The following is an 18,414-nucleotide window of genomic DNA, read 5'->3' as shown; positions in this document are numbered from 1 at the left end:
CATCTATTTAAATCTCAAAAATCAATATAGAATCAAAGCAAGCAAGCAAACCAACAACCCTAACTATCCAAGAAGATAGTTAGTAAATATCAACACACACGTTTTCTCAAGAGACATACAACAATGAATAGACACCCGGAAAGATAATCCATTTTTCTGTCCCATTAAGGGAAGAAAGAGTGAAACCCTGGTGACATATTACTATGTGCCCATCAGAATGACTGGAGTAGAACATTATGATACCCAATGCCAGTGAAGATGCAGAGATGCTAGGGCCTGTCTTTACTGTCCGTGGAGATGAAGAATGGCACAGCCATCCTAAAAAAAAAGAATATTACTTTTTAGAGGTGTTGCTTGTTCTATGTTTGTATGAAATTGAACATGACTTGCGCTTACCATGTAACTCAGCAGTTTCTTGGGCTTTTTATTCCGGGGTGGGGGAAACATTTTCACAAAACCCCTTCCATGAATATATAACATTTGCATATGTTATATATGCATATATGTATATTTTGGACAAACTATAGAAGCAGTCCAGGCATCTTTCAGCTTGTGAAGGTATAAATAACCTTTGATATATCTGTTTCATAGACGGTTACTCAGCTGTATAAAAGTAGATACTGTTGATTCACTTGAGTTGATCACCAGAAACGTACGCTAAGTAAAGAAATAGCCAGTCTCAGAGCCAGAGAGATGCTCAGTTGTTAGGAACACCTGTTGTTCTTGCAGTGACCTGAGTTCATTTCCCACCACCACCGTATGGTGGCTCACAACCATTAGCTATTCCAGTTCAAGAGGCTTGTACACTATCTTCTAACTTCTGTGGCTGCCAGAGTAGCCAAACATACCAGTTTACACAGCTTAAAATCTCATCTCCAGAATGAAATGAGCTGGAGAAGAGAGTTGTGATTGTAAGGAATGTAAAAGGTAAGAGGACTGTGACAGTGGGCCCCTTGCACTGGGACTTGTAATGGGTATACATACCCATTGATGGTGTTTATCACATGCATTTACATGGATAGAACTAGACATGTTCATGCATAGGAAACTGAAGAAATCTGCCTACACTCTTGAAAATGTATCAATTCCCATTTTACAGGATAGGTTCACAGTTATTCAAAATGCCAAAGCTGGGGGGGGGCAGGGATTGGGCGAAAAGTATATGGAATGTCCCTGTGTTGTTTCTTAATAACTGCCTGAGAATGTACAATGGCTTAAATCCAAAATCTGGACATCAAAATTGCACCTTTATTATCACCTCAGTAAGCTCTCTTAATGATTTTTCTTTCATCTTGTCATGCTTTGTAGCTGAGTGCAAATACCAGTTCCAGGCCTGGGGAGAATGTGACCTGAATACCGCCCTGAAGACCAGAACTGGAAGTCTGAAAAGAGCTCTTCACAACGCCGACTGCCAGAAGACAGTCACCATCTCCAAGCCCTGCGGCAAACTCACCAAGCCCAAGCCTCAAGGTAAGAGGCTGCCACTCTGACAGCTTTCATAGACTGGGAGAGGCAGATGAAACCCAAATATTCCAGGAGAGAGTGTTAGGACAATGACTGAAAAATGCCCACTTGTGAGTTCCACAGCATACTCTCTGTAGATAGTCTCTGAGTTCAAACTGATGTTCTCTGCAGACGTGAACACCTCGGGGGTTAGGAACTGAACAGGAATACAACTGAATGCCTCAGCAATCCATGCCAGTTAAGATGGCTGTTGCACGGATTACTTCTGTCTCAGTTTTCAAATTGAGACACGATAAATAAACTCACACGGTTCGTAATGCAGAGATCTTTCAATCAGGCCACTCTCAGATTATCTATAATGTGATTTTCACAGACTCAGAAAAGACATGGTACCTATTCCTTCCCTCTACTATGTGAGATGATAGCCTTTATATGTCTTGGACTTATTTCAGAGCCTTTAAAAGCTTGAGGTGTTTCAGCCTCCACACCCATTCATCACAGAATTTTAAAACTGTGCAGAGTTACTTATTCCCAGAATGCCAGGCTCTATATTAATGGTGGAGATGGTAAAGCAGAACCATATAGCCGTGGTTTCATGCAGATGAAAGGCCCGCCGGAGGAAGCCCAGGAGGTGGTCAATCCTTTCATTTCATGGCTAGATGGACTGAATTCTGTCTACTCCAAATCTGTATTTCCAAGTATTACCCCCGACCCCAGTATCTCAGAATGTGACTTTATTTATAAGTATGGACTTTCAAGAGGTAGGTAAGTTCAAATGAGGTCACAGGAATGGGATCAAATCCAATATGGTCGATGTTCTAATAAGAGGAGATTAGAAAGCAGACACATAGAGAGGGAGGGCCATGTGAGGACATGGTGGGAGGTGCGGAGTGCCAGCCACAGAGAGAAGTCTCACAGAAAACCAGGTCGGTCCAACACTTTGATCTCAGGTTTCCAGTCCTTAGAATGGTGAGCGAGTACATGCCTATTATGCAAGCTACCTGTGCTGTGCGTGGTGCTTCATGCGGCTCCCACAGACAATTCATGCCGCATGCTTCAATGAAATCCAATTGAAAATATCCCCTTGACCTCTCCTTGTACTTGACTCTCAAAATTACATTTGAAAATTCATCCTGCTGGATTCATTGGAGAAATCCAGATAAATGCTGGTGATTAGCCAAAGTAAGAAAAGAGAAATCCCCCGGAAACCGACGGCGGCTGGTGCTTTATACTGATGACCAGAGAGGGTTCTTTCCACGTGCCAAGGTTTCCATCATTTGATGCAGTTGGCAATGGCAAGGGCTACCTCCAAGTTCAGGACAGCTAGGTACTCTAGGACCTCAGATGCTAGAGTTGAGGTTTGACTGCCTTCCAGCGGAGTGTCTACCAACTCTCTACCTGTTGCTTATCTAGACAATGCCAGATTTAAAAACAAACAAACAAAAAAAATAGGAGCCATTTTCAGAAAGGAAGTTCATAGATTCAGTCTTCAGACTGACTTATTTTAAAGTGGTAATTGAACCCAAACCTACAGCATCCATAGAGAACTGCAAGGGAGAAAAACGTAAGGTGTCCCCTATGGTTCTCTGCCTGAACTGTACGCAAGAGCCTGCCGAGGGAGCCATGAAAATTCCTACTGCCCCAACTTTGTCAGACCTACCAGATTACACCTGGTAGTTCCAACAGGATGAATGATCCTTAGAAGATTTTTTTTTTTTTTTTTTTTTTTTTTTTTTTTTTGGTTTTTCGAGACAGGGTTTCTCTGTGGTTTTGGAGCCTGTCCTGGAACTAGCTCTTGTAGACCAGGCTGGTCTCGAACTCACAGAGATCCGCCTGCCTCTGCCTCCCGAGTGCTGGGATTAAAGGTGTGTGCCACCACGGCCCGGCCTCCTTAGAAGATTTTGTTATAGTGTCGAAATTGAATGTACCCCTGTTTAGTGTGAAATCCATTGACCAGAGAAGAGGTGCATACACACATTGTCCCTGTGGCGGTGGAGGAGGGGAGATAAAGTTTGATAAATGGAGAGAAGAGGTGAGAAGGAGTCCAGGGTGATGGTGACCTTAGTGAATAGAAAAACTGTCAAAAACCTTAATAGTCCACAATGAAAAAGATCCTTAAGGGCATTCAATAAACACAATACAAGAAGTTCTCTTTTTTTGTTTTTTTTTTTTTTGTTTGTTTGTTTTTTTTTTGGTTTTTCGAGACAGGGTTTCTCTGTGGTTTTGGAGCCTGTCCTGGAACTAGCTCTTGTAGACCAGGCTGGTCTCGAACTCACAGAGATCCGCCTGCCTCTGCCTCCCAAGTGCTGGGATTAAAGAAGTTCTCTTTTTACTGTTGAATCTTTAGGTTATTTTTCTTTTGTTATTTAGTGACCGTTGATGACTAGATGTGTTTCTCACATTCAACTTTCAATCTATCTAGTGCTAAAAATACTTCAAGTGGATAGTCTGTAACATTTGTTCATATTAAATAATGAAGGCATATAATTTATTTAGAATGGATTAGCCTGAGTGAGTCTCATACTTCAGAATATCTTTTAGGCATTTTATAGATCATAGGTCACGCAAATATAATCTTCCCCTTGCATTGAAGAGGCCATTGTTAAAAGTCCAATCCTGTCCATCTAAAGCAGTAAAAGATTTTATAAACATTTTTTTGTACTGCACATTTTTCTGCACAAAGAATAAATGTTACTGTAGATGAGCTGGGGGGATGTGTCAGACTGGAGACTTTTATTTTTCTTAAAAAATGGGATACACAAGCACATTCTGCCGTGAGTCTTTCTTTGTTTAAATAAAATGCAACCAGGGACACTCAGGAGTTGCATGTATTTCCATGCTGCTTCTCAAATAACGGCGGCTAGATAGTCTAGCTTCCTTCTGCACATCTTCAGCCTTGAGGCAGCTCATTTGCTTCAGGTTGCTGGAAAAGCAGGTGGTACCAAGTGAGAACCTCCATGGCCATTATCACGCTTGTTTCCCCTCCCTCACTTTGCTCTTTGTACTGTACAGACATTATGTCATAAGGGCCCATGCAACCTTATTAGAGAGGAGACAAATACTGGATACTGCGCTTGGCCAGTGGTGTATCTCTCAGGAATGACATAGTCAAGATTTGGCAAGCTCTGCGTTCATAACTCCCTCTTCTGCCTGCTCATACATTATGGAAACTACGCTAATATAAACTAAGCACTGCAGCTGTGTAAAGCCCCGTGTCAGTGGGCTGAATGGGAGATGGTATCTGCCCTTCCACACCCAGACTTTGTTTCTAAGAGTCTCTATGGCTTGTAATCCACAGAGCAGGCAATCAGGCCTTCCTCAGATGGACATGGGAGATATTGCTCCATGCTACCTCCCATCTTGTCAACTCATAAAACTTTTATCACATGAGGTATTTTATTCTTCAGTCTAGACTATTAAATGGCAGAGCTTCTGGGAAGTTGCCTAGTATCTGATCTAGCCTTGGTGTAATAAATAAACACAGCAATCATTTGATGGCTCAGCCACAGCCATCCTGCCTGGTGTCTAAAAGCATAGCCCGAGGTCTAGCTTTGCTCTTGTCTTCTGGATACACTTTCTTTTCTTTATACATGAGACCTACCTGATTGAAACTTTTTAATAGCTTTCAGACTTTCCAAAATAAATAACGTATGATATTGTGGTCTTGAGGAAAATGAACAATCATTAAAACATGTTTAATTATTTCAAATACTTGAGTCTCTGAGGATATAGCTTGATTCTTTGTTTTCCCAGTCTTTAGTTCCTTCACCAAACACATGGCCAGGCTTAGTTTTTAAGTTTTATGTTGTTTTTGTTTTTTTTTTTTTAGCAATCTCCTTTTTTTCGTCTTCCTTCCTCCATCCCTCCCTCTTTCTTCTTTCTTTCCTTTCTCTCTTCTTTCTTTCTTTCTTTCTTTCTTCATTTCTTTCTTACAGTTTAGTTCAGAAAACACTCAGGTTAATATGAAGACTATGTAATTAAATTTCAGAATGGAACATGGTTGTTGGTAGAACTTTGAATACTCACGACTAATTTGAAGAAAACCTGGAAAATGTCTTTGAGACTTTACTGCTGCTAATAAGGTAAAAGATTAGAGTAGCTGATAAGAAAATAAAGGAACCTATAGTGTCTAGAGTTCCTAACAAAACAATTGCAAAACTGCTAACTAGACCACTCAGGCAAAAATTGTGTTAAAATTCATTCCAGTACATTCTGTCAACGCAGCCTTTCAAAATGTAGAATGGGTACTTGCTGCTGCTTTGTTAATATTATGCAAATTCTACCCTTCAGGCTAAGCCCACAATCTCAATGACATAGGGTATCGTCTTAAATCTCTTAAATGTGGATTCCCACATTTGCCTGTGGGAAACACTCTTAATCCAAAGAGAATGTCAGCATTGTATACTCAAAAGAGAGGGGTAACAAAGGGATATATTTGGTACATCAAGTGGGCATAGTTTTCCTAGGGGTCCATCCAGGCAGTGTTGCTCTTAAGATGGGCAGATAAAATCAGAACTTACTTAATTATTGCCAGCCTAGCAGTGACAATTAAGGGAATAAATATATTGGAGACTACAACTTTTATTTGCTTAGGAAAGAAAAGAGTTTTAATCAGGAAAACCCTGTATTGGCTACTGATTGTAGGTGTATTAAGCTCCACACCAGTTGGCTAAGCAGAAGGAAGTCTATTCAAGGGTTTTATATAGTTCAAAGACTCTCTGGGAGCCCAGTGGATCTGGCCTGGACCGTGCAAGGCCAGTAACAATACAGCCAAAGGCAACAGATCCAGTAAAAATATCTAACTACCCCACAAGGAATTGTTCTAGCAAAATCTCTTCTACGGAAAGTACATCCTACTCAGTGCATGCAATGCAATGACTCAAAGCCTGAAAATCTGAGTAGCTTGTTTACCAAATCAGACCCTTCTACCTCCACCCCTCGTGTGTGTGTGTGTGTGTGTGTGTGTGTGTGTGGTGTGTGTAAGCATCCAATATCTCCAAATGTGGTACCTATTGTGTGTTTCTCATGTATCGTTTATACCTCCGTATCTCATTTGAACATACTTGCTTGATAAATATTAGCTCTAACTCAGAATCTTGATACAAGGGAATCTGGGAAATATATTTGGCTCTTTAGATTCTATCTGTCAGCACAGGACAGCCTGCTGCAAGAATCTTGATTTAGTATTTAGTGGACCGATCTTTCAGATTGGGAAGGAGTGTTGCAATGTATTAGGGCATGTATAATTAGCTGGAACCGTTCTCTTTGTGTAGTAGAGGAGGCAATGCTACAATTCCAAGAAGACAGCATTGCCTAGAGAGACAGCATTGTTTTATTCAAGACAATGGACATATTTACAATTAGTTAGGTCTCTCCTTGAAACAATTATTATTTTTCTCCATGGAGCTAATTGAGCTGTTTTAACAGTGAGAAAAATAAGAGTCCCCCTATGCAGATGGTTCTGTAGAAAGAACCACAGCAAAGACCTCAGGAAATTTCCTGAATCTTCTATTTCAAGGGTCCCCTTAAATGATTGGGTCACTGGGAAGTTAGAAAATGACTGCGATGAGCAAGGGGCCTGGGAGCGCCCCCCTGTGGGGAACCATGGTACTACCACCAGCCTCATCTTCGTGAGCGGTTCAGCCCATGGCACAGGCATCAACCTCTAACCAGCACAGACATGCACGTGGGGCCTGGGCATGGGGTTTATGTGGGAACTTCAGTGAGCTATGGATTTTCTGAATTTTGTCTTAAATGACAGCTGATTTTAAAATTAGAAGCATTCGTTGTATCTTGAAGTTCATTTAGAGCTTGCTTAGTTGGCAGGGTGATCACTGACTTTTGAGTTTGTCTGGCACCTGGGGCTTGTCCAAAATGTGCCGGGGATGGTCCACGGCAGGAGCACGAAGTTAGATGTCTGTCCTGCAGGTAGCTGAGGAAATGAATGGAAGTTAGTCTGCTAGCTCAGTTCCAATCTACAATCTGCTACCAGGTGCTTGTTGAATTTCTCCACTCATGATAATACCCATTCTTTTTCCTAGCTATTTCTAAAAGTTTTCCATCTCATTGCTCTGTCTGGGACAGCTGCCCAGCTTTCTCTTAGGTTTGATGATTCATCTCTACAGATGAAAAGAATGGCCACAGTCAAAGAACCAGGCCCCGCTGCGTGCAGTGTGCAGCTTTTGGCAGCAGACTATTGAATGGGAAAATGGGTCAGTAAAGTGATATTCCCAGCATTCTCCATTCTCTTTCCGCTAAATAGATTTCCTTTGTTTGTTCTTTTGAAGATAAAAGAAGTTCCTCAACATTTTCCCCCATTTTGGAGGTGGGGGGTGGGCTCTGTCATCCAGCAGGAAGAGGCATCGCTGCACGGAGCATATAGACTTTCCTAGGCTCTGGATTTTAACCATGTGGAGTGATTATATAGGGCAGAGTCCCTGCAGGACGGCTCAGGACCTGCCTCAACCGCTGAGACTCTGACTGGAGAAGGGGGGTGCTGATGACTTCTGTTCTTCCATTTGGTCTATAGGAAAGGCAGCATGGGGTACACGGTAGGACATCCATGCTTCTTGGTCAGAGAGAAGCCCTCTTTCTCAGACTGCACTCAGATTTTCATCTGTTGCTATTCTGCTTGAGGAAATGTTCGATAGCACCTATATTTTTATTCCCCGCTTATAATATCGTACCCAAAGCAAGATCTGACTCTGTTCCTTTCGAGTCAGAGTGATGTGTTTTGCCTTCCAAACTGCTGACAGAAAATACAACAGAGCCAAGTTGTTAAGATGAAATGGAGACACAGTGTACATATATATGAAATTCCCCCCAAATAAATGAAGAATATTACTAATAAAGAAAAATAAAAATGAGGACCATAGATAATGTGCTTGATAAGTGTGCAAGAAATTTGAAATTATTTTCCTGTTTTCTACATCCTGTTGATGTAGCTACTTTCAGTGTTTTTGTCCTGTTTTGTCTTCTTTCCTTCCTTCCTTCCTTCCCTCCCTCCCTCCCTCCCTCCCTCCCTTCCTATTTTTTTTTAAAGCAACTTCCCACACTGTAGGTTAGGCTGGCTTAGAAGTCACGGCATAGCTCAGGTTGGTGCTGAATGCACAATTCTCCTGCCTCACCTTTCTTAGCAGTAGTATTACATGTGCACCACCATGGCCAATGGTGAGGTAGGTATTTACACCTCTGATAGAAGAAGGCCTGTGGTGATTGTAGTAGGAACTAGCCATGAATTACTTGTGCGCTTCACAGCTTAGCGTAGTGTGTACGCACTACCACAAAACAGTCAGAAAGCTCTCAAGTATGTCCTGCAACTTCTGGTTTCACAGATCGGAAGCCAAAGCGTTAGAGAAGCTGGGCACTCAGTAGGAGTCCATCCTAACAAGCAGAGTCGTGGACTTGGACACGTGGCTGCAGTCTGAGTCTGGATCTTCTGCATCACATATAGCCTTTGCCCATGTAGATATAGATGTCACAGATCCTATGTACGGAAGTTAATGAGTTTCAGACTCATCCTGAATCTTTACCAGCCTTCAGGAGGATGATCCTGCCTGGACTTTACCTGGTCTCTGCTCTACATCCAAACTTCAGGAGCTGGGTGAATGGGACCTGGCTGGAGGGAACAGGCACAAGAATGGATGATCTATGCAGTTACACTCTCTTGCCTGGCTCACTGGGGCTTGCTGCTCCTACATTGACTTCCTTTATCTGCTGGGGCCTCATCCACCGAAAAGAATTTCTTGGGTGTTTAGATCTTGTCCTTAGGCAAGAACTTCTCATCCTACTGCCAAGGCAGACGTAAGAACGAAGAACTATAAATATTTGTGGAGCTTACCTCACGCTATGTCTGCTTGCATCTCCCTGGGTAAATTCCACACTTCAGAGGCTCATTAGCTGCTCACACAGAACACAGCTCTGTAATAATTAGAGCTAAGGAAGGCAGCACAATCAAACAACATTCGCACTGATTACTTTTTGGGCTGGAGATTCTGGGTTTTCCCTCCCAGGAAGTCTTTGTGATTCTGCCTTCTAATTTCTCAGTCAAGAATTACTTCTTCTATTCTCTGTAGTTACTATCATCTCTCGAGCATCATATTAGTAGTTTAGTTATCGGATACTTGTTGTATAGCCTTATGCTAATTTATTGGCCTAGCTTGTTTCCCTTAATCCTTACAACAGCTAATAGGTGTTTGACCACATTTTACTGTCTAGGAATTACAATTCATAAAAGTTCACCCTGCCAGTAAATGGCCAAGCTGGAAACAGAGATTGATATTTCTATACCAAAGACTTCCAGAAGAGTATATGAATTATAAAAATAAAATTGATGATTTGTTTTGTTTTGTTTGTGATAATTTAAAACATCCAGTCATATAAATATATGTGGGGTCATTTATGAATGAGTCTTATTAGACAGTTCCTGGCTTAAGTTTCTCTTTGTATAGTAATTGCATTGAAACCAAATGAGAGCTTTTAGTACCGTATGTATCCAACTAAGACCCTACAATAAGGGCACAGTTTTTTAAAGTGAGGAATAGTAGATCAAGTTACCCTACCATACCAATGGCCTCCCAAACAGAACCAGATCATCTTGATTCTGCTTTGAGCATCGTGGAGGCTCTGGTGCCTCTCTGTGTCAGAGGCACAGCGGTCCAGGTAACAAGCACTGTCAGGAGGGACTTGTCCCTGCTCCCAGCAGTCCCGCTCAGTTCTGCACTGATGCAAAGCTGGCGGGAGCCCACAGGGAAATCAAAGCAGACTGGCTGGGGCTCAGGACGCAGAGGTAGTGAAAGGAAAGAAAATAAACAAAGCCTTTTTCTAGAAGAATAAACAATATTCATAGGAAAACTCATCAGAAATCCAAAGGCTGGGTGCAGGTAAAAGTGTTCCTAGGCTCCTGCTTAGGCACACAGGCTAAGTCTGGAGAAAATTTTCACAGATTAAAGTGTTCCTCAGCAGTAAAAAACAAGGACTTCTTGAATTTTGCATACAAATGGATGGAAATAGAAAACACTATCCTGAGTGAGGTAAGCCAGACCCAAAAAGAGGAACATGGGATGTACTCACTCATATTTGGTTTCTAGCCATAAATAAAGGACATTGAGCTTATAATTCATGTTCCTAGAGAAGCTAAATAAGGTGAATCCAAAGACAAACACATAGGCATCCTCAGGAATATTAACCTTCATCAGGCGATGAAAGGAGACAGAGACAGAGACCCACATGGGAGCACCGGACAGAAATCTCAAGGTCCAAATCAGGAGCAGAAGGAGACGGAGCACGAGCAAGGAACTCAGGACCACGAGGGGTGCACCCACACACTAAGACAATGGGGATGTTCTATTGGGATCTCACCAAGGCCAGCTGGCCTAGGTCTGAAAAAGCATGGGATAAATCCGGACTAGCTGAACATAGCAGACAATGAGGAATACTGAGAATTCAAGAACAATTGCAGTGGGTTTTTGACCCTACTGCACGTACTGGCTTTGTGGGAGCCTAGGCAGTTTGAATGCACACCTTACGAGATCTGGATAGAGGTGGGCAGTCCTTGGGCTTCCCACAGGTCAGGGAACCCTGATTGCTCTTCGAGCAGATGAGGGAGGGGGACTTGATCGGGGGAGGGGGAGGGAAATGGGAAGCGGTTGTGGGGACGAGGCAGAAATCCTTAATAAATAAATAAATTAAAAAAAATCAATACTCCCCTGACACAAATAAAAAAAAATAAAAAAAAAATAAAGTGTTCCTAGTATTCAGTCTTAGGAGACTTTCAAAATATGTTTATTTTTCTAAAAAAATAAATAGAAGCTCCTTATTTCCTAGCTTTCATTTAGACACAAAAGAATAATAAATTCAGCTGCTATGAAAGCTACTGGCAGACTGTGAAAGATTGAGGGGGAGTGATGAAGGTCTGGTACTGACTGCGCTACAGACGGGTACCCGAGTCTCTTCTGCTTGGAAGCAGGAGTACCAGCATGGAGATACGGGAGCAGGACTAATGCTGTGTGTGCTTGTGTGACCATCATCGAACATAAAATCGGACATAAGTTTTCTAGTGTTAATATTTATAGTCAGATAATGAATGTGACTGTGACATTTTCATTCATGACATTGTACTTTGCTGACTTGACCTCTCGTCACTCTCCCGTGTCCCCCTTTCCACCTTTCTGGTCACCTTCCTCTCTCAGATAGTCTCCTTTTTGCTTTTATGTTATGTGTCTGTCATACACCTACATGTACAGATCTAGATTCTACCTATGACAGGATATGGGCAACGGTCCTCATTCCCCCTCTTCTTTATATTTTAACATGTGTATGTGTGCGCATGTGTGTATGTCCGTGTGCACATGGTGGATGGGGGTGAAGTTGGCTGTCTTCTTCATTAGCTTCTCCACCTTGCCTGTTGAGACAAGATCACTCACTGAACCAGAATCACCGATTTGGCTAGGCTGGCTGGGTAATGACCCTCTATGCTTTGCCTGTCTCTCTCTCTCTCTCTCATTACCGAAGCTGAGGTTGCAGACATGCCCTTCAGAGTCCATCCTAGAAAAGCTTGTCCTTTTACATAGGTTCTTGTGATTCAAGCTCAAGTCCTCATACTCTTGCAACAAGCACCTTGCCTACTGATCCACCTTCTCAGCCCCCACCTCTTTGTCCTCAGTGTCAATAAGATACATTTAAAACATATTCTCTTCTTCTGTAGGACGAATGAAAAAGGCAAAAACACATGTTTTGACCTTCTAGAGCAGATCTTAAGGACATACATACATGAACTGATCACACACAAATTCAGTGATGTATTCATTCACTAGAGCTGCTGTACAAAGCACCCTAGACTCAATACCTTAAACAACACGTATGCTTTGCTGCATGATTCTGGAAGCTACAAATAAGAGACTGAGGTCTGTGTAGGTTGGTGTTTTCTGCTATCTCTCTCTTTGCTTGGAAATGACTATTTTCTTCCAGTGTCCTCAGGTTTCTGAGGATACCAGTCACCAGATTAGGACTTCATTTTGGCTGAATTACTCCTGAATTACTCCAGATATTTTGACTCCACAATATACATGGATTGGGGCTTTAGCATGTACTTAGGGAAACATATTTAACCTCATTTCATCCATGTCTATCATTTTTGAACCCCTGAGAAAAATTCATATGGAAGCAAACAAGGAGCAATTCACAGGGTTATAAAAATCTTCACATCCTGAAGTTCACGCTTCTCATCATTTTGTCAATCATCATTTAGTATTTTACTGATGCTGATCATATATTAAAATGTTATTGGGTATGGCAGCAGAAAACATTAATAAGCTAAGTGGAAATGTGACATTTCTGGCAGATGCTATCAATATAATTGCTTATCATCTATAATATAGCAAATGTTTTTCATTTCAGAAATAATATATTAAATATTTAGATGTCATCCCTGTTGCCTCAGGGTGGACAAAGTCAGTAGGAAAGCCATTGTTGAGTGCAAGATCATGACAGTGGCCCACCGACTCAGGAAAGGGAAGAGATTTTTGCAGAAAAAGAGAAAGCCAAATACTGATTTCTCATCTCTGTGTGTGAAAAGGTGTTAGAATGTTAGGACTGTGCAGCTATATTAGTAAACTAATAATAAAACTTGTCCATTTTCTACCTTGTATATGCAAGAGTCAAGTCAATCAGTGACCCTGACACACCAACACATGGCTGGGTTTTCTTTCATGTCAACTGTACATAGAATGTACATTATAAATTTTCTGAGAAAGCAAAGAAGCCCTCATATGTTCTCCCCCCACCACACACAAAAAGGAAGTGGGAAGCTGGGAGGAAAAAGAGGCTGGGATGCTTGTAGAAAGAGAAATAAACTTGATTTACATTATTTAGATGTCATTATTGCCTATTTACTTTATTTATAGCTATTTGTTTCTTTATTTACAACAGTTTATTGATAGGTGCTTGAGTTCCTTTGGAAAATACTTTTTAGGGACTTTTGTTAACTTGACTCTGTTTGGTTGAAATAAATAATCTACCTATATTGTACCACTTTTTATAATATTTAGCATGTTATGTATTACTATTATTTATTTATTTATTTATTTTAGACAGGGTTTCTCTGTAGCTTTGGAGCCTCTCCTGGAACTCTGTCTGTAGACCAGGCTGCCCATGAAATCACAGAGACTGCCCGTCTCTTTCTCTTGAGTGCTGGGAGTGCCCACCCTCAGTTACACAGTTCCTCCAACAAGGCCGCATCTCCCAGTTCCTCTCTAGTAGTGCCATTCCCTAATGACCAAGCATTCACACATAGGAGCCTATGGGGGCCATTCCTATTTATACCGCCATATGCCTTTCTTCATCCCTGCCATTTTTGCTATGAAACTGAGATAAATCTGCCCCAGAATACTCAACTCTTTCACTTAGAAAGTATCTGTCCTTAAAGTGTTTAAATGGATCCCCCACCGGCACCATTTCTCTCATTTCCCTAGTATAGAAAATAGTTTAGAAGTTATCCCGCCAACCGCATAACGGTTGTTCCTAAGGGTCTGTGGTGAGAGGAGGAGATGGCTCACATCCTTTGATTATTCAGCTTTGTGGAGCAAACTGACGTCATAAGATCCCATAGAAGCTGCTGATAAGAATTTGGATTAGAATTTACAAGAAGTATAGTGCAGTACAATACTGATCTGGAGCTTTAAAACGCCCTATTCTATCCAGGGGATCATCTCCTAATAATCTATACTCAGACAAACATTTTAATGCACCTTGATTGGGAGCAAAAATAACAAAAAGCCATCGCAGTAATCCAAATGAACTATAGAGGAAGAACTGTTTAGAAAAATGGGATACGTTATTTTCTATCATTAAAATACTACTTGGTCGTGTTTCAAGGTTTATACAAGTATCACAGAATGTAGACTCAACAGATTTTTAAAGATTTATTTATTTTTATTTTATATGTATGAGTGTTTTCTCTGCCTGTATGTCTGTGAACCAAGTCAGTGTCTGGTGCCCAGAGAGTTCAGAAGAAGGCATCAGATCCCCTGCACCTGGAGCTACAGATGGTTGTGAGCTCTATGTGGGTGCTGGGAGAATAACCCAGGTCCATTCCGGGAGCAGCAAATACTTGAACCGCTGTGCCATCTCTCTAGTACTCAACTGTTTTTAGCGCATCCCTAATAAAAACAATAGGAAGAAATATAAATAGAAGTTACCAATAATCATTTTGTTTCCATATTGTACAATGATGGACAACTCCTGTTAGAATGTAAAATGTTTCTCTATTGTCTACATGAGCTCATGCTACATTTAAAAACAGAAAAGTTATTAATATTTCCAAGAATGATAAAAATAACCCAGAGGGGAGAAATTATCTTTTTTTCACACTGCCTAAAATTTATAAACACTTTTCTTCTTATTAACTCATTTTCCTTGTGGATGTTCACTACTTTATGTCACAGAAATCTGTAATGTATTTGCAGTAAATCAGCAAGAAAAATTGGTCCCAAAGCCATTAAAACCCTGGCATGGTCTTCAACATAAGTGTGGCCTATAAATATCTTTAAAATTTGAAATATGCACATAGAACAATCTTGAAAACATTTTTTTTCTAAAATTTTTTGTAATACCAGATTTTTGAAGATGCAGTTTTGTTCCTTCTGCCATTATATGTGAGACGCTCAAGCTGCATCTGGTACATAGTGGAGATGGCGTGCATATGTGCTTCTCACTGAAGAAATAAATGTTTGGGAGGCAGTTGTAGTGAAGTGGATCTCAGAGCCCATCATCTCAGACAGGACTCAATCCCAGTATCCCTCCATGAGGATGCGGGTTTTATTCTTGCCACTTGGCAGACTGGCTGATTTTCTTGACACAGGGCTGATGTGTGTCAGGGAGCAACATGAAGCAGATGTCACTTCAAGTTGGCACTTGCTTTTTAGTAAGTGCTTCACAAAAGTCTCGAGGTTTCTGCATGAAGAAAATGGGCCCGGGATGTGCTATGATACGAAACATCCTCCCCATTCTTCTCATTTCCTTCGTCTTTCCTATTGGCAGTTGTCGTTTGACTTTCTTTCAGATTGCTGGCTCACAAATAACAATGAGGAGACTTATTATTAATTGTGAAAGCTTATCCTTTGGCTGGGTTTGTTTTTAACTAGCTCTTATGGCCCATATTTTTAAGCCTATGGTTCTGTCACGTGACTCATTAGCTCGTTTCTGTACTGCACATCCTGCAATCCTCTGCATCTCCCTGGTTCATTCCTCATGTCTAGATGACTCCTCTTTCTCTCTCTCCCTGGAAATCCCACCTATCCTCTCCTACCTAGCTATTGGCCATTCCGTTCTCTATCACACCAGTCACAGAAATACATCTTCATACAGTGGACAAATACCCCACAACAGGTAGTTGCTACACTTTACTGTAGTTCCTTTGGTTCTTGGAGGCCATCATAATGATGGAGCTTATAATCATAATTTATAGCAATAGGAGGTGTTTGAAATTTTACTATTTTGTTAGAAGGTCTCAGGACTTTAGGAACACTTTCCAACTAATTGCAAATGCAGTGGCATCTCTAATCTAACAATGCAAACATTTACAGAGCGAGGGCCATCTTGTATCTGTGTCTCAACCATGAACACTTCTCTATGAACTTAGTCATAGGCCAAGGAAAGGATGAGGGTTTGCAAACCCAAGGGGGCTGAAACATCAGTGTGTTGCTGTGATGGATGTATGTCTCTATATTTTCCACATGAGCCCATGTTATGTGTAAAATATCTGGAGCTGGGAACAGAGCTGACATTCCCCCAGCAGTAGCCCTAACACTCACATGTTGCTCATTTCCTAGCAAGCATGTCTGCTTCACGGGATTAGTCCAGGGGGGAGAAAGTGATGGAGAGCCTGGGGTTTGAGTTAATGTTTGGCATGCCATGCCACTTGGCTCTGTTCAGTGTGAACTAAAGTGCTCTTCTGTTATACATCAGTGTCTGGGTCCTCCTGACTCTAAATGCTTTGGAGAGTGGCCACTGCATGACCACTATAAAGCACTTGGCTTCACCAAGTGAAGTTCTGCTCTAGGTCAAGTGGGGACCCTCATGCTCACACCAAACCTTTGTCTTACCTTGAAAACTACTGAAATGAAACTGGCTTTATCCAGAGAGTTAATTCAAGCTTTGCTCTTAAACGTAAGAAAACAATTTTAACCTTCCAAATGTGACCCTCTGTGTTCTCATATCAGTCAAAGAGAGATGTAAGAACATTGAATAGAGAAGGATGGAGCCATTTGGTGCAAATCCTAATGGGCTAATGCGTGGATCTAGTTGAAGGCAGGTCGATACCCTCTGTGTGTTTCGCCCAACTCTATGACCCTGTAGATGGACTGCATACCATATGGTCCATTGTTCTCCTATAAAAAGAGCTGCCTGAATGTATCAGCAGCTGGAGATACACACTAGAAGCACTTAGGAACTGTTTGCTCAGAAGGAAAAGAAAAAAGAATGCTAATGAACATTTTCAGTCGAAGGGATTCTGAAACGCACTGGAGCTAAACTAAACAAGGCTGTTGAAGCCTTCCATAAGGAAGAGATCCGGTTCACTCCCAAGAGAGGCCAGCCTGTTGTATATGCTTTCTAAGCAGGACCCTCAAACAATATTTGACATTCCAAATGGAAGCAAGCAACATGATAACAAGCATGTTTAGTGGTACACATAGGTAGGCTGTGTTCTTGCTTATTTTATAGGTATTTCCCCAGCTCTTGTTTGTGCACATGTACACACACTGGCAATTTAGCAAGAGCCAACGCCTGTGTGCTGAACTTGGCCAATTATAAGAAACCTGTCTTCCCTCTCACAGATTCGGACCCTGATGCTGTTCTCTTTCTCTCTCTTTGAAACTGCAGCAGAATCAAAGAAGAAGAAAAAGGAAGGCAAGAAGCAGGAGAAGATGCTGGATTAAAAGACGCCACGTTCCGTGGGCCAGGAAAAGAACATCAGCAAACAGGATTAGTTAACTATTACATTTATACCTACCGTAGTCTTTTTATTCAACAGTTATCTGTAGCTTAAGTACACGATAGGAAAAAAAAAAAAAAACAGAGAAAAGACTTTTTTTTTTTTGTAGTAGCGTTTTTAAAAAAAAATGTATGCCATAGAACCACTAGGGGCTTATAATAAAGGACTGTAATACTGTTTAGAAAGTTGAGCTGTAGTATGTGATAGGTGGTAGGCAATTGAGGTAAGTTTTTTTTTGATGTTCTATGATGTTTCACCTTTAAATCTTTTTTCTTTAATTTTTTTTACACCCCCCCCCTTGGGCAGCAATTTAAATGCTACAACCATGTAAACTAGTTCTCTTGCTAGATAGGTTTTCACCTAGACTTTTTTTTTCCCTGATTGTGAAAAATATATACTAAACAAAGCAGCAATAAAATATAATCATTCTATTGGAGAGAAATACATTGCTTTCTGCCAGTGGAAATTTCTTTAAAAATTAACAAATTGAGAGGAGGAGAAAGGCAAAACAGTGATGTCATTCATGGTGATTTCTGTTTTTTAAAAAAGCATTAAGACATGGAATTCTTTCACTTTGGCAGAAACATTGGTTTTCTTGATGAAATTATTTTTCCATCTGAGGAAAGAGAATCTAGGAAAAATAAATCAAAGTGATACTGAATAAAAGGTGGTTTGTGTGCAATAATTTCAATTTGTAATTCTCTCTTCGTCAGCCATGTTGTGAAAGTCCATCACGCAAGCTAGTTAAAATCCTCATGGGCACAAATGTTACTAATGTGTTTCTTCTTTTTTCTTTTCTTTTGTGATTTAGTAAGGTGTACAGGCTGAACATCCCTAAACACCAAATCTGATATGTGCTAAATACCCAACAGTTTTGTGTACAGACCTGATTTCACACATGAAAAATTCTACCCGTGACCCCAGGGAAGATTCAGAGTTAAAATTCAAACACACAGAAG

The 18,414-nt window shown here is 41.0% G+C and overlaps 1 protein-coding gene across 3 annotated transcripts in view; it reads left to right on the top strand.

Annotated features, from left to right (window-relative positions):
• The window catches only part of Ptn (pleiotrophin), an 86,095-nt gene extending 67,974 nt beyond the window's left edge, over positions 1 to 18,121 (top strand). For all 3 annotated transcript variants that reach the window (XM_041675729.1, XM_041675730.1, XM_041675731.1), the window contains exons 4-5: positions 1,309 to 1,470; positions 17,344 to 18,121. In XM_041675729.1, coding sequence (XP_041531663.1) covers positions 1,309 to 1,470; positions 17,344 to 17,399 — 218 coding nt within the window. In that variant the 3' untranslated portion in view covers positions 17,400 to 18,121. The remainder of the gene's footprint in view (positions 1 to 1,308; positions 1,471 to 17,343) is intronic.
• The last annotated feature ends 293 nt before the right edge of the window (positions 18,122 to 18,414 follow it).

This window comes from Microtus oregoni, unplaced genomic scaffold (assembly GCF_018167655.1).
Source record: "Microtus oregoni isolate MIOR12 unplaced genomic scaffold, Mior012 000026F_ref0000081, whole genome shotgun sequence".
NCBI lineage: Eukaryota > Metazoa > Chordata > Mammalia > Rodentia > Cricetidae > Microtus > Microtus oregoni.
This window is presented reverse-complemented; position numbering and strand designations above follow the sequence as displayed.